This window comes from Amblyomma mixtum, chromosome 5, assembly GCF_055824585.1.
Source record: "Amblyomma mixtum isolate Tamu chromosome 5, ASM5582458v1, whole genome shotgun sequence".
NCBI lineage: Eukaryota > Metazoa > Arthropoda > Arachnida > Ixodida > Ixodidae > Amblyomma > Amblyomma mixtum.
Genome location: NC_143016.1, coordinates 118,082,474 through 118,107,183, shown reverse-complemented (window position 1 = coordinate 118,107,183; position 24,710 = coordinate 118,082,474). Strand labels below are relative to the sequence as shown.

At 44.8% G+C, this 24,710-nt stretch overlaps 1 protein-coding gene across 1 annotated transcript; it reads right to left on the bottom strand.

Annotated features, from left to right (window-relative positions):
• Nucleotides 1-10,155: 10,155 nt before the first annotated feature.
• On the bottom strand, nt 10,156-23,003 carry LOC149343453 (cystathionine gamma-lyase-like). Its single transcript, XM_089542395.1, has 11 exons — nt 22,673-23,003; nt 21,005-21,086; nt 17,816-17,911; nt 17,559-17,668; nt 16,216-16,347; nt 15,838-15,895; nt 14,431-14,508; nt 13,780-13,932; nt 12,915-13,089; nt 10,456-10,594; nt 10,156-10,347 (listed from the first exon to the last, which is right to left on the bottom strand). The coding sequence occupies exons 1-11, from the start codon at nt 22,862-22,864 to the stop codon at nt 10,336-10,338; spliced, it is 1,227 nt and encodes a 408-aa protein (XP_089398521.1). The 5' UTR covers nt 22,865-23,003; the 3' UTR covers nt 10,156-10,335.
• Between the last annotated feature and the right edge of the window lie 1,707 nt (nt 23,004-24,710).

The window sequence follows — 24,710 nt, the reverse complement described above, 5'->3', positions numbered from 1 at the left end:
CGTCCGTGCCGCTGAAGAGCGTAGGGTCGCGCTGACGGACGGCACCGGTACAGATGACAGCGGTGGGAACGGGCTGGGCCGAGGAGTCGGTCGTCGTGGTAGAGCCTGGTAGCCTGGACCTCGTGGCGTAGCAAGGGAAGAGCAGGCAGCACCTCCACCAAGTGTAATGAGACGACTCGCACAATTAGTGTGAACGGCCGGTCTTTGTTCAAGCGGTGCTGCTCAGCAGGCCAGCGTTCGCAAGCGCGCTCCCGAGGTTCGTCAGCTTCGTCTTCTATCTTCTTCGTCTCCTTCGTCGGCGCTAGCCGGTGGGGTAGCAAACCCCAACTCTATTACACTTATATGTAGTCATAGAATCTGGCAGTTGAGTGTTACATGGGGCACCCATTCAAAATGTGACAGCAACCAAGCAGCCTAAAGATTCTTAAACGCAGTGTTAAGTGGATCAAATTGATGAAAAGCATGTGCTATAAATATGCCTACCGAAATAATCATGCGAAACACGAATCCACGATTGCTCAGCAAATAGGTTATGGAAATCTTCTAAACTTTGGCGTGAGTCGTAAATTTCAACCGTGGTTCTGGCTGCCGCGAGCTGAAGGCATCCTGAAGTATTCATTAAGATAGTCTGAGACCTTGTTTCGAAGACTGTAGTGTACATCAAACGCTTCACACTAAAGCGAAATTTGTATAATCTTTATTTTCTCTCCGTTTAGTTTCGTTTATGGAGGTTTAACATCTCAAAGGGACTCAGGCTATGAGAGACGCCGTAGTGAAGGGCTCTGGGCTCGGTAGGAGCCAATGGTTGTATTGTTCAACTCATGACCGCTGGCTGTAACGGAACAACGGCTGTCGACTATAATCGCATGAAATGTTCGAATATCAACGCTGGCCTCCTTTGAGAGTCTAGCATTGAGGTTAATAATACTTGAAATATTACGACAGTCGAGCTACAATCGGAATGTGCTTTTAGGGACATGATTCTCACCTGTATGCCAGGCTATATTATGTTTTTAAGAGAAAGGAGCATCCTCTCCTGTTTGCCAGTTTTGTATTATATGCGTTGATGACACTTTTGTCTAAGCTGTATATTTATTTTAGTGTAGCAGAACATCATGGCGATGCTTGCCGTGCACTAAGGCTTAGATTTTTTTTTTATATCAGGGTTAAGTTAAAATTATAGCCTACACCTCTGGCCTGAGTGGACGTGGAAGCAGCTTCGTGATGCAGCTCTTCAATTTCGTTTGTTTCTTTGCCCAGGTTTCTTCATCTCGACTTGTTGGCGTCCTACCTGCTTCTTCGGATGCACGGCCGTGCTAGATAGCTCCCCAGTGGCACAAAGGATCCGGATCTGCCATGTCGTCAGCACCCACTGTCGATAGGGAACTGCTGGCATGCTTCGGAACTTTTCAGGGCTCGTGGGAACGACTTCGTGATGCGGCTTTTCTGTTTCGTCCGTTTCTCTGGCCAGGTAAGTCACGGTTCTTGTCTATATGAAAATAAATCGTGCAATCTCTGCTTTTTGTTGTTTTCACGGCAGGGGATAGTGTTGTCTTTGCTACGCGAATGTCTTGCTGTTGCTAAACAGCTGCTTCTGCTTTGCGCTGAAGTGGAAGAGAATCCTGGACACAATACGCATGCCGAAGACGCCTATGTTCAGGCGAAGCAGCTGATATGTTTTCGTTACTACAGGATATGAACACCCGAACCGCTAAAATGGAGAAGGATCAGGTTGATTTAATCAACACTAGCACCGTGTATAAAAAAGAAAAAATCTCTGCCTCTCCCGTAAACGAGAGTAGAGTAAGCATGAAATGTTTACGGGCCTAATGTCATCTCGGTGGACACCCGAACCGCACCGTACAGGAAGGGAGGAACGCCACCACCCGTTCAACGCAATGCCTTGCCATTTGAACGCAAGGTTTTTTGAGGAAAGGAAATGGCGCAGTAATTCTCTGCCATCTCGGTGGACACCCGAACCGCACCGTAAAGGAAGGGAGGAACGCCACCACACGTTCGGCGCGATGCCTTGCCGTTTGAACGCAGCGCTTCTCCCCCGGGATAAAGTCTTTTAGATATTTAGCCGCCATTTCGTGGATGCGTCCCTTGCTGTAATTTCTAATTGCGGCTTTGCAGTCGCTTACTACGTATTTGGTACCTGGCTGAGTTAGAGCGATCGCTATTGCAACCTCCTCCGCCACAAGGGGTTTTAAGTCAAGGTGTCTTACAACGCGTAACGTTCTGCCTGAGTCCCCGACGGCTACGGAGACGGTGTCTCCTAGTGTGCCTACCGCGGCATCAGTGTAGGCCACGGTTCCCTGTGGCATCTTGCCTAGCTTAGCAGTCAGCTGTGCGACCCTGCTTTTCCTTCTGCCTTTGTCGTGGATGGGATGCATGTTTCTAGGTATGGGAGCGATAATAAGATGCTCTCTTATTTCTCTTCCCAGATCTGTTCTGGTGTTCACTGTGCTATCTACGGTTGCCCATTTCGCTAGCTCTAGGTATTTCCTTCCTGCGGGTGTGGATGTTAGCCTTTCGATTTGCGATGTTCTAACCGCTTCAGTCAGTTCTCTCCAATTGTTACGCAGGCCCATTTTCTCCAGTATATCATTGGACGTGGAAATGGGCAGCCCTAGCGCTCGTTTGACACATTTTCTGATGATTGTGTCTAATGCCTTTTCTTCGGTTTTGTTTATTTTCAGGAATGGGGTTGCGTAGCATATCCTGCTAACGATGAAGACGCTGCCCCTCCCCGGACGCCTGCGTGCGGACCCGGAGGGGCACGGGTCTTCTTCTGGCGGAAATAAAGTTTCTTCACTCACTCTCCCCCGGATCACGTATGACAACGAAGTGTAACGTGGCATTTATGTGCTTTTTGCACGCGTTATTAGAAATCGAAAATTATAATTCCGTGCATTATCAAACCCACACCTCCACTGATATCTTGATAAACATTGAGGAGGCACTGGCAGCAGTTATTTTTTGTCTCATTTGGAGACCAACCGGCGCTTGCATGCCGGTCGCGTAGGAGGGCTTAGAGAGTCTCGTTAAATCTCGTTAAGTCTCGTACGGTGCCCGGATGTTCTCGTTTCAGAGCCCGGATGACTGGAATTCAGTGCCCGGATGAGTGGATTTCAGTGCCCGGATGACTGGAATTCAATGCCCGGATGACTGGAATTCAGTGCCCGGATGAGTGGATTTCAGTGCCCGGATGACTGGAATTCAGTGCCCGGATGAGTGGATTTCAGTGCCCGGATGACTGGAATTCAGTGCCCGGATGAGTGGATTTCAGTGCCCGGATGATGGCTCTCGGTCTCGGCGTGACGTCACCACACTGCCGACAACGGGAGCTAAAGCATTTCATGCTTAAAAAGTCAGGACGCTATTCATAATCACTTATCAGATGTTAATAGAAGTCTAACTGTGGTGGAAGGCAAAAGTGCTGCCAGTGAATTGCTTCAACAGGAATGTCAGAGACTGCGATGCTTTGACGAGAACTAAGCTAATGAAAACAGTGAATTGAGGTTAAGTCAGGCGGGGCTCAACAATAGGCAGCGCCGTGATAATCTTCTGTTTTATGACACACCTGAAGTTTGTTCTGAATCTTGGCGAGTAATTGAAGAAAGACTTGTTAATGCTTTCTAATTTTTAAAAGTGGTAGTTTTGGGCTTGTTGGGGTTGCATATTAGAAGACATAGCGCAGCAGAATGGGATAGAGAAAAGGAGCATAAAAGACGTGCACTAACTGACACCAGAAGGATTACTCCAAGAAACCACTTGCAGAAAAGAGCAAAGCGCATGCCCAACCACACGGCGAGAAACGTGACCAGAGATTTTGTGAACACAGAAAGCAAAACAGGAATGCCACTACCGCCATAGAAAACAATGAAGCAGACAGCCGGGATAAGGTAAAACCCAAAGGCGTACAACACAGCAGAGGGCAAATCAGACAAGATTATCTTGAATTAAGCCACTGAATTTCTCTTTGTCGAAGAGGGGGCGACGTATAACTGATGCACGTGTCCTTCCCGAATTTGGGAGTCAATGACGCCTCAAGATTTTCTCTTGCCGACTTATCTTTGGAACGACCTATCACCTTCGCATGCCACAACAGAGGATTACAACCGCCGCCCCTGCAATGTTTCGGCATGTGCCTGCCACTGGAACCCCGAACGGAAATAGAAAGTTCGCTTAATGGTTGGTTGGTTTATGGGGTTTAACGTCCCAAAGCGACTGAGGCTATGAGAGACGCCGTAGTGAAGGGCTCCGGAAATTTCGACCACCTGGGGTTCTTTAACGTGCACTGACATCGCACAGTACACGGGCCTCTAGAATTTCTCCTCCAAAGAAATTCCAGCCGCCGCGGCCGGGATCGAACCCGCGTCTTTCGGGTCAGCAGCCGAGCACCATAACCACTGAGCCACCGCGGCGGCTAAAGTTCGCTTAATCAGCCGTTTAGGCCCCGGCCGGTTTGCCCTACGTACATAAGCCTGCAGCTCAGCGAGATTTGCTAACCAATGTTCACAGTACACTCAAAGAACTTGGTGAGGTGCTTGATGTTGCAAACGGGCTTTTTTGCCGAACTCCTACTGGCCAGAGCGCCAAGACTTGAGAGTTGCGGGGTGATCTTCACTGTACCCTGCAAGCTGTCAAGTTGTGTGATTGTCGGATTGTTATATAAATGTGTAATGAGTGATTAGGTCTCCGTAGGTGTCTATGTTAAAGTTACCGGCAATTATTACGCAATTAGCATTTCTGCTGTTCAAAGTAGAAGAAATCGTCTTCAGAGTATTGTAAAAAAATTTTAAAGCTCAAGTGGGTGGTCGATATAATATGTCCACTGCCATGCCTACAGACTGTACAAAAAAAGTGACTCAATGTTGTGGCTTACTCGCATTCGAGGAATTTCACAGGGGGTTAATTCCGGTCAGATATATATAAAGCAACGCCTCCACCACGACACTGAGTATGTCTCGGTTTAGATAGAAAAGTATAACCAGAAACCCGAAATGAGTCCGCTTGTCCTCGGCCACGTTTTTAAGAGGGCAATGATATGGTAGGAAACTTGACGCGTTTAGATAGAGCAAACCAATCTTTTTTTCTACGCAGACGCAGACTTCTGCTGGTGCAGTGAGATAGTTAAGATACAGATGTGCACGGCTTTTCACAAAATTCGGCATTAATTTCACTAACAGGCTACGCCATTGATTAAAGCCGCCGCGGTGTCTCAGTGCTTATGGTGCTCGGCTGCTGACCCTAAAGACGCGAGTTCGATCCCGCCGCGGCGGTTTAATTTCGATGGAGGCAGAATTCTAGAGGCCCGTGTTCTGTGCGATGCCAGTGCACGTTAAAGAACCCCAGGTGGTCGAAATTTCCGGAGCCCTCCACTACGGTGTCTCTCATAGCCTTAGTCGCTTTGGGACGTTAAACCCCATAAACTAACCATCCAGCCATTGATTTAAGCGGGAAGCCAGTAGAAAAGGTTAAGCTAGCAAAACTAGACGACGTTGTCAAGGTCTCCTTCAGTTCTTATATGCGGCATTGTGGTATTTTCAATATTCCTTATCTTGATCATATCTTGTGAAACGCCGGCGAACCATCAGTTCTTATTCCCCTTAGTTTGCATTGCTTTGCCGACCAAGAACATGTTATCGGGGCAGAGATTTTCAATGATATAAACAGGCTCATCCTTTCAAAGCTCATGTGAGCATGTAGTTAACCTGTTTCGTTTAGCACTCTCTAGTACTTGGTCACGTACGCACTGTTCGGAAAACAAAGAGAGAGAGAGAGAGAACAAGAAGAAACAGAAAGGAAGGCAGGTTGAATATGCGAAGCCCCCTATGCTACCCTGCACGCGAGCAAAGGAACGGAGGGAGAGAAACAAAGGGGACAGAGGAATGAGAGATCAGTCTTTCACGTGTCCGTAGGTCGTTACTAATTGGGAGCGCAGGGTACATACTGGGAGTTCATAGCGTCTGACTCAACCCTGAGTCCTTGAAGCGCTTCGAAAGCGCCTTCACAGCTATTTTTTGAGGACAAGGTGAATCAGATCAAAGTTTTGCAGACGAAGTTCTTCTTTCGGGCATGTGACAATCTTTAGCATAATGTTGGGTAAATACCCTTCCGAAGATTAAGGCATGCTTTTGATTTACAAGTTGTTCCGGCGGCTATATTGCGTTAGTGCCATCATTTGGGGCCCCATGCATCTAACTAGCCCTTCTAACTCCTTCATGTCTCGAGCATTTTTTAATGCGAAAGCATTTCTTGTCTCATGACGGGAGTGTACAGGACCTGCCGGCAGAGGGTGTTGGAGGAGCGTGTCCGCACGAACTGCCATTCGAGGGATAATTATAGGGATAATTACAGTGATAATTATAGAGATAATTAATTACAGGGACAATTAATAGAGTATAGGGATAATTATAGTGATAATTAATTATATGGATAATTAATTATGGGGACAGTTAATTATAATAATAATTAATAGAGTAGTTGAATAAATAGCTGCGTATTTGAATAAATTAAGTATTAAATCACCGAAACAATAATTAAACCTGCAATTAATTGGGTAAACCGATTAATGTGTTCGGTTGTTTGACTATTTGATTAATTATTCAGTAATTTAAACAAATTAATGAGTTAGTTAATTTGTAATTTAAATAAATAAACAAATACAATTTATACATGCAAATAAGGCATCAAAGTGATTAATTGCTTAACTAATTCATTGACAGAATTAAATAGTCTAGTTAGTGAATTCCTACTTAGGTTCATAGGAATAAGGGAGTAATTACTCATTGACGTCCACCCGAGCGCAGCCATACGGCCACAAAGGAAAGCTATACAGCTTTCTCAGAAACTTCGTAGTTAAAGAAAAATTCGTCCTGGTCCGGGGTCCGAACCAGGGACCACCGCTTCACCGGAGCAGTCGCTCTACCAATTGAGCTAACCGGGGCGGCAAGCTTATGGTAGGGTGAGAGCGCATTGATCAATAACTCGAACTGGGAACAGTGTTGACCAAATGTTTCGGGGAATCCCCCAAGGTGGAGTAGATTTGTAATAAGGAAGTAATTACTCATTGACGTCCACCCGAGCGCAGCCATACGGCTACAAAGGAAAGCTATACAGCTTTCTCAGAAACTTCGTAGTTAAAGAAAAATTCGTCCTGGTCCGGGGTTCGAACCCGGGACCACCGCTTCACCGGAGCAGTCGCTCTACCAATTGAGCTAACCGGGACGGCAAGCTTATGGTAGGGCGAGAGCGAATTGATCAATAACTCGAAGTGGGAACAGTGTTGACCAAATGTTTAGGGGAATCCCCCAAGATGGAGTAGATTTGTACCGGTTAGCTCAATTGGTAGAGCGACTGCTCCGGTGAAGCGGTGGTCCCGGGTTCGAACCCCGGGCCAGGACGAATTTTTCTTTAACTGCGAAGTTTCTGAGAAAGCTGTATAGCTTTGCTTTGTAGCCGTATGGCTGCGCTCGGGTGGACGTCAATGAGTAATTACTCCCTTATTACAAATCTACTCCACCTTGGGGGATTCCCCGAAACATTTGGTCAGGTTCATAGGAAACTCAATTTTTTTCTCCACAGAGCATATGGAGAACTCACTTGAATTGTTCTCCTCTATTTATGCCATTATGTACATTTACCTTACTCATGTCTAGTATACAGTTGCATCTTGTTAATTTTCTGCGTGTTTTACTAATTATTTTTTGTAATCTGTTTCAATTTTTTCCGCTGTTTTTTATACGAAGGGATTTTTTGCAAGTTTGTAACAAGAGGTCCCCTGTGTAGCCTGTAGCTTTGGGACCTCCTCCTTTATTTAACAAATATGAGCATGTACTCTTTGTTCGCTTAAATAAACTGATTCCGATTCTGAATCGAATATATGAATTATTTAATTACTAAATTGGTTGTTTATTTAATTATTATTAACTAAATAACGAACAATAATTAGTCCTTTGGTTTGCTTACTAGACTCTCTAGCAGCGGGTCCCGCGTCTTCGGGTGGAAAAACTAAGGTTAGAGTGAGAACACGGTTTAGAACAGCAAAGGCATAAATAAACGAACACGCAGCAACTTAATCGGCAGCAGTAAGAGAAATGATTTCGCATTACTGCACCTAAGCAACTTAAGCGCACCCCTGGAATTTTTATTGTTTTACTGTTGCTTCTATACCTCAGCCAGCTCACTGCACACGCTCTACTCGCCAGTCCTAAGTTCCTCGAATGTTTTGTCCCCGTGCGTCTAAATCTTCAAGTTTTTCAATATCGGTGGAAGACTTCTTGTCGTCAGACTTCATCAGCTATACTTTCGATGTCTGCTCTGACCCAATGCAGTGATCACTTGGAGGCGCAAAATAACAGCAGCCAGAACCTCAGCCAATTCCTTCACAAAAGGTGAAGGTATTTCTGCAAGCGCCTTGCAAGTTTTGTTAAATGATTTTCGCCCATTTTCAACAGTAAACAACAGAAGCAGACCGACCCAGGAGCTCAAGATAATATTAGCAAAATAAGGCCGTCGTGTGACATATCTAGGCTGAGTTGACGGCTTAGATCATGGTGGTTGCTTGCAGCTGCTTCAAGCGCTGTGAACTGTTGCAGAGGATGGCTGGGCACGTATTTTAAGCTGGAAGTGGATGCTCAGAGTGTGGTAAAGTCTCGATGTGCGCATCGTACATTAGCCAGCATGGATCACCACGTGCAGTTCGCCTGTGTCAAGAAAGCAACCTAAATTTCAATGTCTTTTCAAAGTACAGGCGCCCCAAAAGTAAAATGGAGCATGCGTCTGTTTAAATACTGCGCTGCATCACCCGCACCACGGATAAGGAGAAAATCAGATGTAAAGCATGGGTCGGCCGTAAATGTCACTTGCGCCTCGCTATGATCGTGCGCATGCTCAGCTTAAGCACACTGCGATGAAAGTTTTTTTGCGCTAGCGTGCTCTGTTTCACATCTGGGGTACCTGAGCGTTCGGGTTCAAAAGCGAGAAAGAGGCTGTGACGTGAGGACGTTAAGGCTCCTTGAGGCGTACAAGCAATGAAATATGGGAACTAGCTGGTTTGTCGTACACTGTGATTCTGTCTCCTTCGGCAGGCTAGCGACTACTTGTAGAAAATTAAAACAAAGAAATAATGATTCAAACGGCTCCGGTAAACACAGTATTTATGGCTATTTCAGAGATGTAGTTAGTCACACGCGGAAAAATGGAATCAAAACGTCGCTGTTTGCGTCACTCATTAAATTGAAAAACACCCCTTACAGTTGTTGGTGAGTTTTATACATCCTGGGCAGTGATGTACAGCTTACAGCGAAAATCCTTGTCGGTCGCTTTGCAAACATCGTTTTTTGCTCTTGCTTACCTTTGTTAAGGTTAGCCACACTTTTTTTTGCTTGTAGAAGTCTCATGTATGGCCTGGTCAAATGCCATCTAACTATTCTCACTTTGTGTTCCTATTAAATTAAAAGTTTGGAGCAGTTTTTTAGTTTGTGTTGGTTCTATTGGTGGACTTAGTGATAGTGATAGAATAGTGCATCTTTTAAGAGCGTAACGTTTCCTTTCCGGCTGATTTTTCTTTGGGCCCAAAAGGCATTCAGGAACCTCGGCAGTAATTAGTTGCTCTTGTGTACCATGTTCTTTCAAATAGGAACTGTGCCTCAACGGATGTAGCTTCTAGAGCATCTATAACGCGTTTTCAGGCAATAACTTTTCGTCCCCTTTTGTGATGAGGCCTGAACGTTCTGCGCTTTCTTTTCCTTCGCACTGTGGCATACCAACTTCTTATTTTTAATCGTTTATTTTTCTGCTTTTGTATTGAATTTTATTCTTGTAAATGACTTCCCTCTACAATGCATCTGGGACTAATGCGATCACAAATAAAAAGCGCCTGCTTTCGAGAGATTAATACATGTTTCGTTTTTGTAAAAGGTAACCAGGCTGCATGGCTTGTTTCTCATTAGTATTGTGGGGCCTTTAAGGCCTCCCTATTAATAAACGGTCTTCAGACATAAGGACAAGGGGTTTCCTGAGCTTACAGCAGTTGATTGCTTTAGTGGAGGCTCAAGCGCTTTAAAATACGACTGAAAAGGAAAACACACAGCCTGGTTACTCTGGGCAAGGATTGTACTAGAAAGCAAACAAGACCACAGGAGCTTTCTTGCCTGCTTTTATTAGCAGAAGCGTCTTGTATTCATTTTTTCCCAGACTAGACATAATTTTGCATTCTTCAGGTGAGCTAAGAGTTTCTCAGATAGGCTCTTTTTTTGTCTACATTATGAAGTGAAAATAAGTTTGAATAGAAAAGCAACGACACCAGGGAATTCAGTTGTTGAACTAGGCACGTACCTGAAAAAGAAAAGAAATACTTTAGAGGATGCACTCAAGGTGTAGACTCGGATTTTGAATTTTCTGCGGAGCTAAACAACGACTTCGCTGTCAATGAATATGTCTCACTGCTTTCTTGAGAGCTTGATCAAGGTCTTTGATGAGGTCGTCACAGTTTTCGATGCCAACGGACAGCCTTATCAAATTGTCGGTGATACCCAGTAGCTTTCGCTGCTCCTTTGGCACACTTGCGGAAGCCATAAGTGCACTGGAAATAAAAAAAAACTGTTCTTACAGTGGTCTAATTGTATGCCTTGGATGTTTGCTGTTTCCATCTATTCTATCTGTTTCCATCTACTATCAAGAATTTCCTGGCGCTAACCTCAAAATTTACGCTTTTGCACCAATGTGGATACGATGACTGGCAGTGCAGACTAGTCTAAAAACATATACCAGATGTTTCAATGGACGCTTTCAAAAATATTCAAAAATGGGCTTTTTGGGGTAAAAATATGGCTTTTGGCCCATATTATTAGCAGCGTTGACGGACACCAAAAAACCGGCGAATCCTCTTAAGCAGTAAGCTTGTTTAACTGATTTTTAATAATTAACATTTTACCTGGTAGAGTTAGGCGCCTAGTTTCCATCACATATTTGTAGGCGGTCGTTAGTAATAGCCATATCAGTTTTTAGAATTTCGAAAATGCGATTACCTTCACCGCTGAGGCCCGACGAAATTTGGCTGCATGGTGCGAAAATAATACCTGCGGTTTCGAAAGGACGCAGGCACAGCCATTCCTCGAAGCGGGGTTGCCTTACCGCTAGAAACTGATCGGCTACGAATCTCTAATTCCTACTTGGCATTGAACTCTGCTAATTAAAAAGTTGATTATTAATAATTAGTGAAGCAGCTTAACACTTGCGACGATTAACCGTTTTTCTGGTGTTCGCCAACGCTGGCAATACTATGGGCCAAAAGCCATATTTTCACCCCCAAAACCCTATTTTTGAAAATTTTTAAAAGTTTTCGCTGAAACGCCCGGTCAAGAAGCGGATGGAAGCGTTAGTTCTGCAGTCTTCGTTATTGCTGTCCTCAAATAGACCAATGATCCATTTGGTGCCAGTCTAGGCTTGTGGCTGAACTTTTATATTGAATAAAGAAATGTTGCATTTACCAGTTCTACACGTTCGATAATCTGTGCAGCCCACGCCAGTGGCCAGTTCTGGCGCGCTGACAAGTGTTCGATACTCATACCACGCGCTCCTGCTGGGAACACTTCAGGGTTTGCGCGTTTTCTTCAAAAGCGCAGCAAGAACAACTTAGCTCTTTGGTGGTGTAAAGTTAGATATATAAAAATTACACCTTTCGCTGTAGGTTTTGCACAGATTGGACTATTGGATGATCATTTTTAATTGTTTGAACAGTCTTAAAGGCTAATGAATTAATTCTGGCAAAATCAGTGTGGATCCGTATTTTTTCTGCTCACTATATAGCAGTACTGCTGGAATATGACTCGCATACTTCATACTCAGTTATTGAAACCATTGGCTCTCAGTAGCTTAGACAAACAGTACACGGACATAATTTAAGGGCAGCGGTAATGATCTCTGTAAGGGGGTAGTACCTGATGACGCACTCACTAATAATCGCGAACCTCGCTAACTCTTCAAGCAGCTTGAAGCTCACAACCTTTTCCAGTGTCCAGCCAAATCTTGTGATGTCAAAGTTTAGGGTAATATAATTCAGGCTGATTTTGAGCGCATGCGTGTCGGACGCTTCTGAGGTTCAGGGATGGATTTGTATGTCAACAAGGGAGCTGATAGACGTCAAGGTGTTCTTAGAAATAGAAGCTCAGAGGGATCGAAGTATGGGCGCTGTAAACTTTCACTTGCTGCTGGAGGAAACGAAAACAGCCCATGCCATTCTTACCTGCTTGAAACAGACACTTTGAAGCGATAAAACAAAGAAGAATTTTTTGTCACTGTTTTTCAAAATACGAGGGGAGCTTCCATGTCATTCGGCTCGACTGAACTTGAGAATGACAGAAATTTTCCACCTTCATCCACTCTCCCTGCCATAGGCCTTTCCCTTCTTTGTACTCGCCGTGTCAATGAGCGTTTAAAATATTTTCATGGTATTGTTAATACGTCCAGCTCAGCTTCATTGTCTGAGCATTTGCATTTTTCAGCTTCTTCATTTACAAGGAGCTACCACCCATTGAATGTAACACCCATTCACGCGCGCACTACTATGTTCAAATTTAGTTGTTTTCCTCGTGTTAGCGAACGATGGAATTCTTTACCGGGTGATATACGCTCCCTGGAACCAAGCCTATTTTTCAACGTTGCTGCAAATCTGTGATTAGTCTGCTAAATTACTGTTCTGTATTTTAATGGTGTTCACGTCTGAATATGTTGTCCCTCTCTGCCTTTTCTTTTTTATTTTTTTTTCTTACTCCCACTCCTGCAATAGCCCCATCGGGGGTGCAGTATATGTAAATAAATAAATAAATAAATAAATAAATAAATAAATAAATAAATAAATAAATAATAGCTCGTTGAGCAGAACCCTGCTGCCAAATACTCACGGCACTTGAGCAATGCTCTTTGTGGAGCCGAGGCTCTCGGCGAGGGCGACAATTTTAAGGCTCTTGAGGAAGAGGGAGGACTCGTTGAGACCACCCTTTATCCGGAACGCCACCATGCCGCTGAAGCCCGAGCATTGACGCTTGGCCACCTCATGCTGCGGGTGGCTCTGCAAACCTGCGAGTTATAGTGGCAATGTAACGTAGTTTCCCACCGACACTTTTTGTCCACATGACCTTTCTTTGTTGACTCAACAACACTTTTGTGCCATCAATGTTCAGGGACAGTGCGTGATGGCTTTAGTTTTTCGTCGTTGCTCGCTGCAGTGTAGTGAATAGAAAAACTTAACTTTCGTAAATGTTTTCATTGTTATCTTACACTTTCAGCTCTTAATTCTTTTGTAGTCAAGGCAGTTCTTTATGTTGCAAGCAAGATACCCTGCGGACTTGTTTACTCTAAGGTAACAAGGGAAACGTTGCTATAAGATATCCGCCTGTTGGCTTTCCAAAATCTAGTTCCTTGCTCCATAGCCGGCGCTATACTGGCTAGTTGGGCTCAGCAGCCGATACTTATTATTTATTTATCAATACTGCCAATCCCTTTTTAAGTGATTTTTACAGGAGTGGGTTTCGTTCGCAGACAAGCAGTCGACCAGGCATAAAACCTATTTCAAGCATGCAATAAGGACAGTGAAAACTATGGGGACAATGAGAAGAGGCATTGAAAAAAGGCAATAGAAAGATAACGCATGAATAATCCGCAATGGCTTCATGATTCTCAGTTATAAGTGACTGCCATAATACACAATATTGCTGGATCGAGCAAGAGCCTGCAAAGTGAGACCTGGCATTAATTTAACTTTCTTACCCGGGTGGAACACTCTCTCGACCAGAGGGTGGGCCTCAAGGAACTTCGCCACTTTAAGGCCGTTCTCCATGTGGCGCTCCATGCGAACGTGGAGTGTCTTGAGGCCGCGCATGACAAGGAAACAGTCGAAGGGCGACGGAACGGCTCCAGCAACTGCATTTCAGTCGCGCAGAGATTTTCTGATGATTATATTTTTTTCTTTATGTTGCTTATTTGTGACTCATACACATTACTTCAGGAAAGTACCGGTGCTCATGAACTGTCTTTTAACATACATTCTGTTTTCAGCTGTTAAAATGTGTGCGTTCTTTTGAGGGCAACCCATTGAAGATGAATCTTGATCCCTTAATGCTCACATATTTAACCATTTTCTGCTTTCATTCGGAACAACAAGGCTGATTTCTGCATATATGAGCCAATTCAAAGGCTCGTAAACAAAGCTACATTTTCCTTCGGGCAAAAAAATAAGATGCATTCCTTTATTAGGATTTTTCTTCATCCTTCTATTATTGGTACAGCGATCTATTACTGTCGCATGATTTGAAGTTTAATTCAGTTCAAATAAAGATTCGGCTTCGCTATAAATTCTACGCAGCGAAGCAACATCAGCACATTATCAGTGATTATACTTTGCCGTGGTAGCAATCTTACCTTCCTGAAGGAAATGCAGTTTGTCGTAAATTTCTTTGTCGTTTGTACATATAGCACCCATGACCACGTCTGAGTGTCCTGAAATTTCAAAAGAAAAATTTCTGTACTCTCTAGCAATGATGAGTTAGACATAGAAAGCCGCGCATGCGGTTCTTAGCATATTTAAAGACGCGTCCCACCGGCGGCCCTAAGGCGTAGCGGGATCAATTTTGGGTGATTCGTTACAGTACCACAGACGTCAAAAAGTCGCAAGCAGCCATAAGAAGTAAAAAAAAAAACCTAACACCCGACCTCCGGGACTATCGGTTCGGAACTTGTCTTGCGGATATGAAAGTAGGGGCAGTGCCCTTTAACCCTTTGAAGGTTTTTGCCGTATATGTACGGCGGTGGTTTTCTGTCCCGCAAGGTCTTTGCCGTACGGTTACGGTTTCGATCTTCCGTTTGAAATTTTGCGCCAAAAGAACAAGGCGTGCTCACTGGGGGGTGCTGCCACCTCTTAGGACTTAGAAGAAGTGTTTGAATTTTGTGCTGCCTTCTTACGGAGATAAGCAGAACTTATGTCTAGCTTTAGCGCGGCGGCACAGACTGCGGCAACACCCCTTTTGTAGTTTTGGTTTCGCCGCGTGATCGCAACGGAGTCGCGCGAAATTTTGAGTTTTCTTTTTGTCAGCACTATCTTGCAGGGGCTGCCAAAGTTGATTTCTATCTTTATTGGCGCTGCTCTTAGCTTGGTTATCACCGTTGCTCGCGAGGTATTCTCGCCTTCTGTGGCAAAGCGCCTACGCGGTTTCGATTCCGCCGCGGGATCGCAACGGAGTCGCGCGAAACGTGTTTTCTCTTTGTGGGCACTGTTTTGTAGAGGCGGCGAAAGTTGATTTCTATCTTTATTGGTGCTGCTCTTAGCTTGCTTATCACCGTTGCTATTCTATTCTATTGAACATTTTCCAGTTGTGAGTGATGCTGTCACCAAAGTACTGTTCCTATTTTTTTTTTACTATTTATTCTCGATTGTATACGTTTTGTAGATTCAAGAACCGCAAGAAAGTAATTGGACCACCTGCGAAAGTTTTCTTCAAAATAATTCGACCCTCAAAGGGTTAATGCAGCAATTCGGAAGAATATAGTGAAAGGCGAAGCAGACAACAGAAGTTCCCGCCTTATTCATTTAGCACTGTAACCACTGCACCTCTATTTACACATTGTAGACAGACGCTGTATGTCTCGTTCTTTCCTTGGTCCTTCGTTTTTTTTTTTGCGCTATTGCTCTCTTACGTTGATTACGCCATGTATATTTCCGTTTATAAGTGTTATAAGTGTCAGGGCACGCAGCAGGAATGATCATAGGCCAAAATAATCGACTGAACATTTCAGTGCACCCACTTCTCAGCATATGAAAACAGTTCTTACCGTTCATATACTTTGTCAGAGAGTGAACAGAAACATCAGCTCCAAGCAGGAGAGGTTTCTGCGAGCAAAGAAAACAAAATCAAAGACATGTACTTCAGTTGAGTTAGTTCTTGGGCTAGTTGGCATTCTTGATTTAAGCTCATAGTTTTTCAGCGCAATGGCACACGTCCAAAGAAAAGAAGCAGGAAGAGAAGAGGGACGTCCTTAGTCCTTCGACCTTCTTTTCTTCCTGCTTTTTTTCTTTGGCCGTGTGCCGTTGCGCTGAAACACTATGAGCTTAAAATCAAAGACACACTCACTTTTCCTTTTTGCGAGATAGGAAGACGCAAAAGCCTATGCGACGTCTATATTAGAGCTCTGTCACAGAAGCGCACCTACCTGAAAATAGGAAGACATGAAAGTGTTGTCGACCACGACAACTGCCTTGCATTTCCGCCGCACCACCTCGCAGACCGCTTTGATATCGAGTACTTTCAAAGCCGGGTTGCTCGGAGTTTCCAACCATACGAGCTTGCCAGGGAGACGGGAACAGGCAAGAGAAAGAGACAAGGAAAGGAAGACAGGAAGATCAAACACCTATCATGTTTGGTGGGTTGTTCTACATATTTAAAAAAAAGGAGAGGAATGAAGGAGGTGAAAAAGCGGAGAACAAACTATACGTTGAGCCCGTCATGGTTATGCCCGTTCATCGCTTACTGGGAGACAATTTTGACTTATTTCCTTCGATGGATTGGGCATTCCAATTTTATGTTTTTGAACACAGTAGTTGGCTTCGACGCCGTTTGGTGCCGATGAGGTTCTGGCTGTTAACGTTCCTCACTGAAAGCAGCCAACCATTTTAATGCTGTTTTGGAAGTCGCTTTTTGAAGGAGAAGCATCGACAGTGGGCAGGTAGGGGCTCACTTGTTCCTCTCCAGGAAGAGGAGTAGCACGATAGAAAGCAAATCACCCGAATTTGACAGCAATACCTGTTAATGAATACCATTTCGAACATGCGGCGACCAAAGAGAGCTGTTTCCCAGCAATGTAGGCAACACTGAGACCTTCCGCTTTGTTCGCCCTCGTGCTCTTGGTTTCTTTATTGTTTTTAAATTAGGCTCGCATAGAAAAATGGTTTCCCGTACCTTCTAATCAGGGTTATCAGTTATTATAACGTTAAACGCTGTAATACCCACGATCTGCAGTAATTATTTTTGTGTTGCATTGATAGGAGTTATTCAAATTAAAATTTCACGCATTTCGCAACCATTTAGTTTCGTCATTTTGTTTTGCAAAACGTTACGCGCGGGCATATAAGCTCTGCCTACAGCAATAAGCAGATTACAATATTTTTATGTGAAAAATTTATATCCCATTTCATTATCTCATCATGAAGACGCTGCTGTTTGTCAGAACTGATAAAAAGAAGCAGAGTTGAGCCGAAGGTAAATATCCGCTTTAAATGGGTGCTAAGCACCGGGATGGGGCCATTGTGATGAAAATGAATGATCTTGTAATAGCTGTGAACAATAAACTTCTACAAAGTCTCTGCACATAACTTGTACCTCGGGAGAGTTTAATTGTACAAATATAAGCTACGTTATAATGGCTCGTTGTAACCTTCGCGGTAAAAGGCGGTCTACTAATGGTAGCCAGTTTTAGGTACAGTATAACTTTGCCAAGCAAAAAATATTTATTAGCTCAAAGTCCACGATTCCATGATGCATGTGACGAATACTTACTTTTGTGCTAGACTTTAGTGCTGCCTCCACTTTCTCGAGGTCTGTAGCGTCGACAAACGTCACGTCATAACCCCGAGGCATGAGCCATTTTCTGAACAACGTGTCTGTGCCTGAAAGAGTGATTGGTACTTGTTTCAGGCCAATAAAGGCACCACGTTCCTCCTTGAAGGTATTGATATTGAGGGTATTATTCTCCCTAGCGCAAGCCACGGCAGAAAGCCCAGCAATGAAAAATATTACTTGGTTAAGCTCATTACCTCCGTATATGGCATCGCAGCTGACCACGTGGTCGCCTGTATTCACCAGATGCGTCACATTGTGTATAGCTGCTAGGCCTGAAGCGTACGTCAGGGCTGCGAAAAAAAAAAAGAGATTGGGGAGAGAAAAACAATCGAATGCATTCGGATGTCAGCAATATTCTGCATAAAAAACGGGCATGCTCTACTGATGTGCATTTAGTTAAAGTGGCGCCTCGTGTCGTTATAACAGCAAGTTTTCGCTGCTAGAAATGCACAACATGACCTTCGGATCCACATCGCATTCGCCGATCATTTCTGGCCGTAAGGGGAGTTGTGTTATGGATAGCGGGGGCAGCAGTTGCCTCTATACGGATGTATTTTTATGCCCGTCATATTATCGAGAGGTCTACATATCTCTGCTGTGAAGGACATGTTTGCCGGGCGCTCAGGTGGGTTACAGCACACAACTTATCTATCGTTCCTTCGGTTAGTGCGATTGTCTAGAGTATGGCTTATCGTGAGGGAGTCTTGTGCACGTAGACGCACAAAGAGCTTCGACTAACTCCTTAGAACCGGTCCCCAGGTAATGTGCAACCGGGAATCGCAGCACGCTGCCTGGCAAGGCACGATTGGCACTGTTATCGTACTTAGTACCATTTGTGGTTCTGACTCTTGATCGTGATTTTATGTCGTGAAGTTGAAGGCCTCGCGCCAACGCTGGAAGAAAAACCAAATATTAAAACAGAGGAACAATATTGCTCCCAAATATCTAGCAACAGGAGTAGAATATGATGCGCCTGCAGGAATTAAAAAGAAACGAACTAGCCGGACGAAGATACCTACAGTGACCCGCCTCTGTCCCCACATATCCTGTAAGATTCTCCTTGAAAAACACTGTACGTATTTGCGCACTTAGTAAATTTATACCCCACTTAGTCAAGGGTTGTCCCGTAATATTCTTTGTCACCTCACTCTGCCAACTTCAGCTGTGTGCATATGGTGTACATATCACACCATGAGTGCTTCTTAATGAGAACCAGTCGTTTTAATTCTCAGGAGCCAGTTTGTCAGGTACCGCGCCAGGAAGAAAAGTTGCAGAAGTGCACCGCTAGGAGGTCTGTGCTAGTGGCCATTGAAGAGGGGCGCTTGCTCCGATAATGCCCGTTGATAACGGATTTTTAGAATAGGGTAAACCTATCAGTTAGGTGCATGCGAGAATATCGGTGAACACTGCGCATGCGCAGGACAACTCACGGGGTCGTTATTGTCCTGCGCCCGCGAAATGGCGCCCTGCCATTATGCGCCTAACCGAAAGATCACCCTATTCTAAATGTTTCTATTAAGCCGGAAACCGAGTAGGAAATTGGTCGAGTTGGGAATCGAACCAGGGTCTCCGGAGTGCGAGACGAGCACGCTACCACTCCGCCATGCCAGCACGATGATTTGGAATGAACAAAGGCGCGTGTATTCAATACGATGTCTTCGTTCACTCCCATGTTCCTCCCTTCCTATTACGACGAGGTTCAGGCGTGCACCAAGATATGCGAGGCCGATAATTTTCTTTCCTCAAATAACAATTTACGGACTAGCAAGGCGCATAGCCCAACGGGCGATGGCGTTCTGTAAACTCCCTGGCAGCGTTGCAAGACGCTGTCGCGTTCCACTCAGAGATCTTAACCATACGTCAGTGACACAAGCAGCACCACAGCGCTTAAGGCTTCCGACTCACCGCACTTTAGGTCAACAATGCGCCCCCTGAATTTTTCTAACCTACCGAGCCCGACTGAAGCCAAGCACTCCTGGAAGCAGGGGAGGGGTAGGGGAACTAAGGAGAGCTAATGGCAGTGTTGCTTGAGTACAGAATGTGTACAGGACATAAGCGGAGTGAGGACAGTGTGGAGGCCCACAGAAAACCTATCCTTTCTACGTTCAGCGATTCAAGCTCAGCAATGCAGTTGTGCACTACTATAACGTTGCACGCAAAAAAAAGAAACAAACATCCGACGGAAGAAGTTGACAAACAAGCGCTGACAAGCACTGTCAGAGCTTGTGTATAAAATTGTCTGTGTGTCATATTTTTCCTTCCGTGCGGTGCTGTATTACAGTAGTCATGCATCATCAACTTACGCAGACTCTAACCTTAGTGGTGCCCAAGAAAGCATATACCTCTCGTTTCGCGAAACAGATGGTATGGCCGTCTGTCAAGCTTGAGAATATCTAGATGGCGTGGTTTGATACTGGGCGAGTGTTCTGTTCTGTGCGGCAAACGCATTCCAGCGCCCACCAGCCGCAATGATGTAACTTTGTAGAACAGTCCACCCCTGAGCTTCAGTAGGTGCTTTCGTCAAGGGACACGAAATGAAGACTGAAATTCCGTTCCACTAGAGGTGCTCGCTCTCTGTGGAACAACTTACACTACTGCGCTCTTTTTGAACTTCGGACTAGGCCCGCTGAGGAGTGACATAACAGACGCGGGTCGTGCCTTAAAGAACGCCACTCTGCAGAGGCCTGCTCTGGTTCGGTCGGTTAGCTCAGGAAGCTGGGTAATGATAGAGATGACATTAGCTTCTTAGTACATCGCACCCGCCATTTTGTCAGCTTCGGAATAAATGGAATACAGAACCGAGCGACATTTTTATGCAGCGGGCAGAATGAACTTGTGCATGTGGCTTGTATAGCTGCTTATTTATTTAAAATATTGTCCTCTGTTGGTCACATAATTAAGCGAACAAGCATCTAGTAACCTAACTAACGGTGTTGTATAAAAACCGTCAAAGGCGTTACGGTCTGCGGTGTGCAGTGTTTAGCGGTCAGAGGCCGCGCTTGTGGGCACTGAGAGACTCCGATGTGGAGAGCACTGGATTAATTCCGACCGCCAGGTGTTCTGATGTGCCTACTGGCATCACGATGTCGATAGGGAGGGATTAACACGTGGGAGACTGCCTGTGTTCAGCGCCCTCTGGATACATAACAAAGATTTGTTCCAAGGTATGAATGAGCAATTGAGAGGTGATCAGACTACTTTTGGTTAGAACGTTTCAAAAGAAATTTAGATGGGTTGCAGAACGCACTAATACTTTGAAAAGACCACACTGAACCCTAGTTTGGAGAGAATACGTGCGCTTTCGTGTTGGCCAAGTCACTTGAGGTGCTGAAGTGACCCAACTATTAACGTGATACCGACGGTCTTCGGCGATATGCACGTACCGTATTTGGCGTGCTCGAGAGTGGCCAGGCATTCTTCAAGGCATCTGCGTGTTGGGTTGCCACACCTTGAGTAGAGGAATTGCTGAAATGTGAAATAACTATGCATTCAAAACCGAGAGATTCACCCGCAGATTGCGCACACTCAGCAACGCTTGTCAAGGCATCTGCAGCGTCAGGCGGGTTTCCTGTAGTTATTAATGAAATAATTTTCTTAGCAACACAGGTGTACTGTGTATGAGGTGCTGCTGTACCCTTAATTGAAAGTAATGCACCTTGCTGCAAGCAACCAACATTTTCCCTGCTTTCTGCATGTATTTCGCCTCAATTGTGCAATGCTTCCTTGTGAGAACAGCAGCTGAGTTTTAGTTGTGGCTGTCAGTGAAGGAGCACCCAGATAGTGATGAACAAAAAGAAGCGTAAGCATTCTCTAGAGGCTTCGGTCACTGGTTTGCCGAGCTCCAACTTTACTGCCAACTCATACAGCGACCTTAGAAAACTCGCAATTGTGGTAATGTCGCGAAAAACGGAGAATTTGAGGAGGCGCGTGGTACAAGAATGTAACATTTTTTTTTAATATCCTGGCTATGTATTCACGCTAGTGAATACATGGAACTGAAAATGGAACTGAACATGGAACTGAACATGGAACTGAACATGGAACTGAAAACAAGAACTTCGCTGACTTTGTTTCCTTTATAAGAGATGAAATGACTGAATAAAACTGTACACTCTCTACCCTCCTCTACAGCCCAAAAGCCAATGTCCCACGTAGGAAAGGCCAGTCAGGATTGCAGGACAGTAACGGACAGTTAAAAAGTATCAGCTTCTTGGTAAACTAGAGTAACGCTCTCGTCGGAAGCCGGCTGCACTGAGTTTTCAATTCCTATGTCGCCTGCAACGAATCCAGCTTCAAAGACAATGCTAAGTCTCCCACCTGCATAAGATACACAGCTACCCCATTAACTATTGATCCGCAAATAACCGTAGGAAGTCGCAGAGTAGTTCAGGCCAAGCGAAAAATTTAAGCGTTAGAGACACCTGTTGCCTGTCAAAGAAAGGGTCCCGTAACACTCCTTACCTTTTTGTACCGAAGTCTGTGGCGCTACCACTGGGTCTGTCTTCCAGTACCGAAAACAGGCGTCTTTCTTTTCAATTTAAGCTCTACTTTTTGCTACCTGGCTTTGTTTATGTTTTCATTCATCCTTGTTTTTTCTCTGGTCCCGCTATCTTGTTTTTGTTTGCGCAGAAGCTGCAGGATTCGTTTTAGAAACATACTGCGTTCCTGACTTCGGAAACTTAAAGGTTTGTCGAGAACACTTGGCGCAAACTCAAAAAGCCTGAAAGCTGCTATTCGAAAGGTGTCTTGTGTGCCTCGTTACTTTCTTTCAAGGTTTCATTATGCAAAGATTAAAGCAGCGCTGGGAATTATACAAAGCTTGCCATTCCATACATTGCAATATTTTGCATGACTTGCACCCTGTTTAGATTATTGTATTTTGCAGCTTTGCCTATATATAGCGCAGTCACACTGAACAATTTGTTTTTTTTTTTCATTTTTCCTTTGGGTCAAGCTTCTACGAACTTGGGAAAGCAACGGACTTCTATTCCATACCTACCCTCCGAGCTTAGTTGCGTAGAACAGACGAGAATAAATGAAATTTCGCTCACTAGAGGCTGAGCTGGAGCCGGCTGCTTGAACGTGGAGGCCAGAAAGATGGGCGGCACGACGGCTTGGCATTTCCATTGTTCCGGCTCTTGACCAGCATGGATGGCGTTCGTGTCGAAGTGCAACTCGGCATAGTCCAGCCGGTAATCGTCAAGACCCTCGATGGTGCCCTTGCTGCTTTCTTCGGTAGCCATTGCTTGAAAAGTGGTGGACACGCTTGCCGTTACCACTGCTCACACTGTGTTGCTTGTCTCTTCTGACCGGGAGCGTGTCGAGGCTGTGTGCTGCCGCGCCAGCTGAGGCGCCAAAGCTTCGATTATCTAGAAACTCCCATGTGCTGCAACACCAGAAAATAAAAAGAAAGATAAATTCTGCGCGAGGAGGACCGGGGAAGGGATGCTTTTGTCGAGTGAGATAAGAGCATTGAGCTGGAAGTAGGACACTTTCCAGGCGTGCCCTCACCCTTGAACTTGCCCCCCATGTCTCCGATTACTCTCCTTTAGGTTTTGGCTCTCGTGGCATCTACACTCCGTCTGTGCATTTCCTTCTCATTTCCTTCTTTTCTGCACTCTTTACCATCTTTTTAGTAAATGACAACCGCAGAAATCTGCGGATTTCATTCTTCGTCTGAACAAACAAATTCACTTGAAGAAAATGTCACAAAAAAGCAAATTCTGGTAATTCGTTCACTTCACGCTCTTGCAAATTCCTTGGATGGCGCTTGCCAGCATCAGCTCTGTGTTCTCAGCGTTGCTTTTGCTGACTTTATGACAGTAACAGGTATAGACGACGGCAATTAGGTTTTGAAGCGCAGTGACCTTATCTAACTAATATGAAAGTGTTTCCTGCCAAGTGTAGCTCATGAAATATATGTGCATGCCATGACTCTTTTTTATGTCATGTAAGACGTGTCCTACGTCCCTACATCTGAGTTTGCACCGCAGAAACTATGGATTTGTTTCGTTCTCATCTGATTCATTACGCAATTTCCTAGCAGCAAGCAGCAAAGAGATAAAGCGGCATGGTTAGACTTTGTTCCCGATCAGAAGCAAGGAAAGTTATTCAGTCCATGCTCAGCAAGATTATTATTCGCCCTGGAGAGTTAGTTGCCATTAGTGATCCTTGAGTCATCGGTGATCTTGTAGCCCTCGCATATCTCGGAGCGCTGTTCTGATTATGCGCTCCATTTATTGGCGTGCCCTCACCGCGTCATAGTTGAGCTCTGCTTTTCAAGTATTCCCTCCTTTTGTCCCCCTTCCACTCTTTGCACCTGGGATGTGCGTACATTTATAGTCACCAATGACTTTGCAACGTTTTTCTTACAGTTTACATAACCGCAAATTATTGATTAATACTTTACTCTCTATTGAAAAGAAACTTGGCATTCAAAATGAACGACGCGTACTTAGTTATTCAGCAGCGGTAACGTTTGGGCTAGTTGGTTAACCATGCGTAGGTCATGAAAGCGCTCAAAAATACAAAGACAGACACAGTGCGCTTACGTGTCCTCCTCTTTCTGTGGACGTTCTGGAACACGCTAATTGCGCAGTAGTTCCCCACGCCAGCTCGACGTCCTATATCCCGACAGACGCTGTCACCATGTGTATCACGCAACGGAAGGTGAATTCTTTTCTTAGGGGGAAGCGGTCAACTTCGACACTGTAGTTTTCCCGTGCGCGCTAGGGATTTATCTCTTTCACTTTACTTGTGAGGCAAGTGCCATCTAGTTTGATGAACAAAAAACTCATCAGCCTTGAACATGGCTCTCGTGTTGGAGCTGAAACACTACGTTATCTTTATTTTGGTCTGCGCCGTTAATTTTTTGCAAAAAATCTAACAGGTTTTTTATATTAGAATGTGCTGGTGCGCGAACATGGAGGCGACGCCGGGTGGAACTTTATCTACCACGCTACGAATTAAGGACTATTTCCACAGGGTGTTCGCCCAGAGAATACTGCGGCAGAATGCGAGTGACGTAAGCAGCTTACATGCGGGTCGCTTGAGTTTTTATTAATTAGTACGGGCACATGATATTTCACT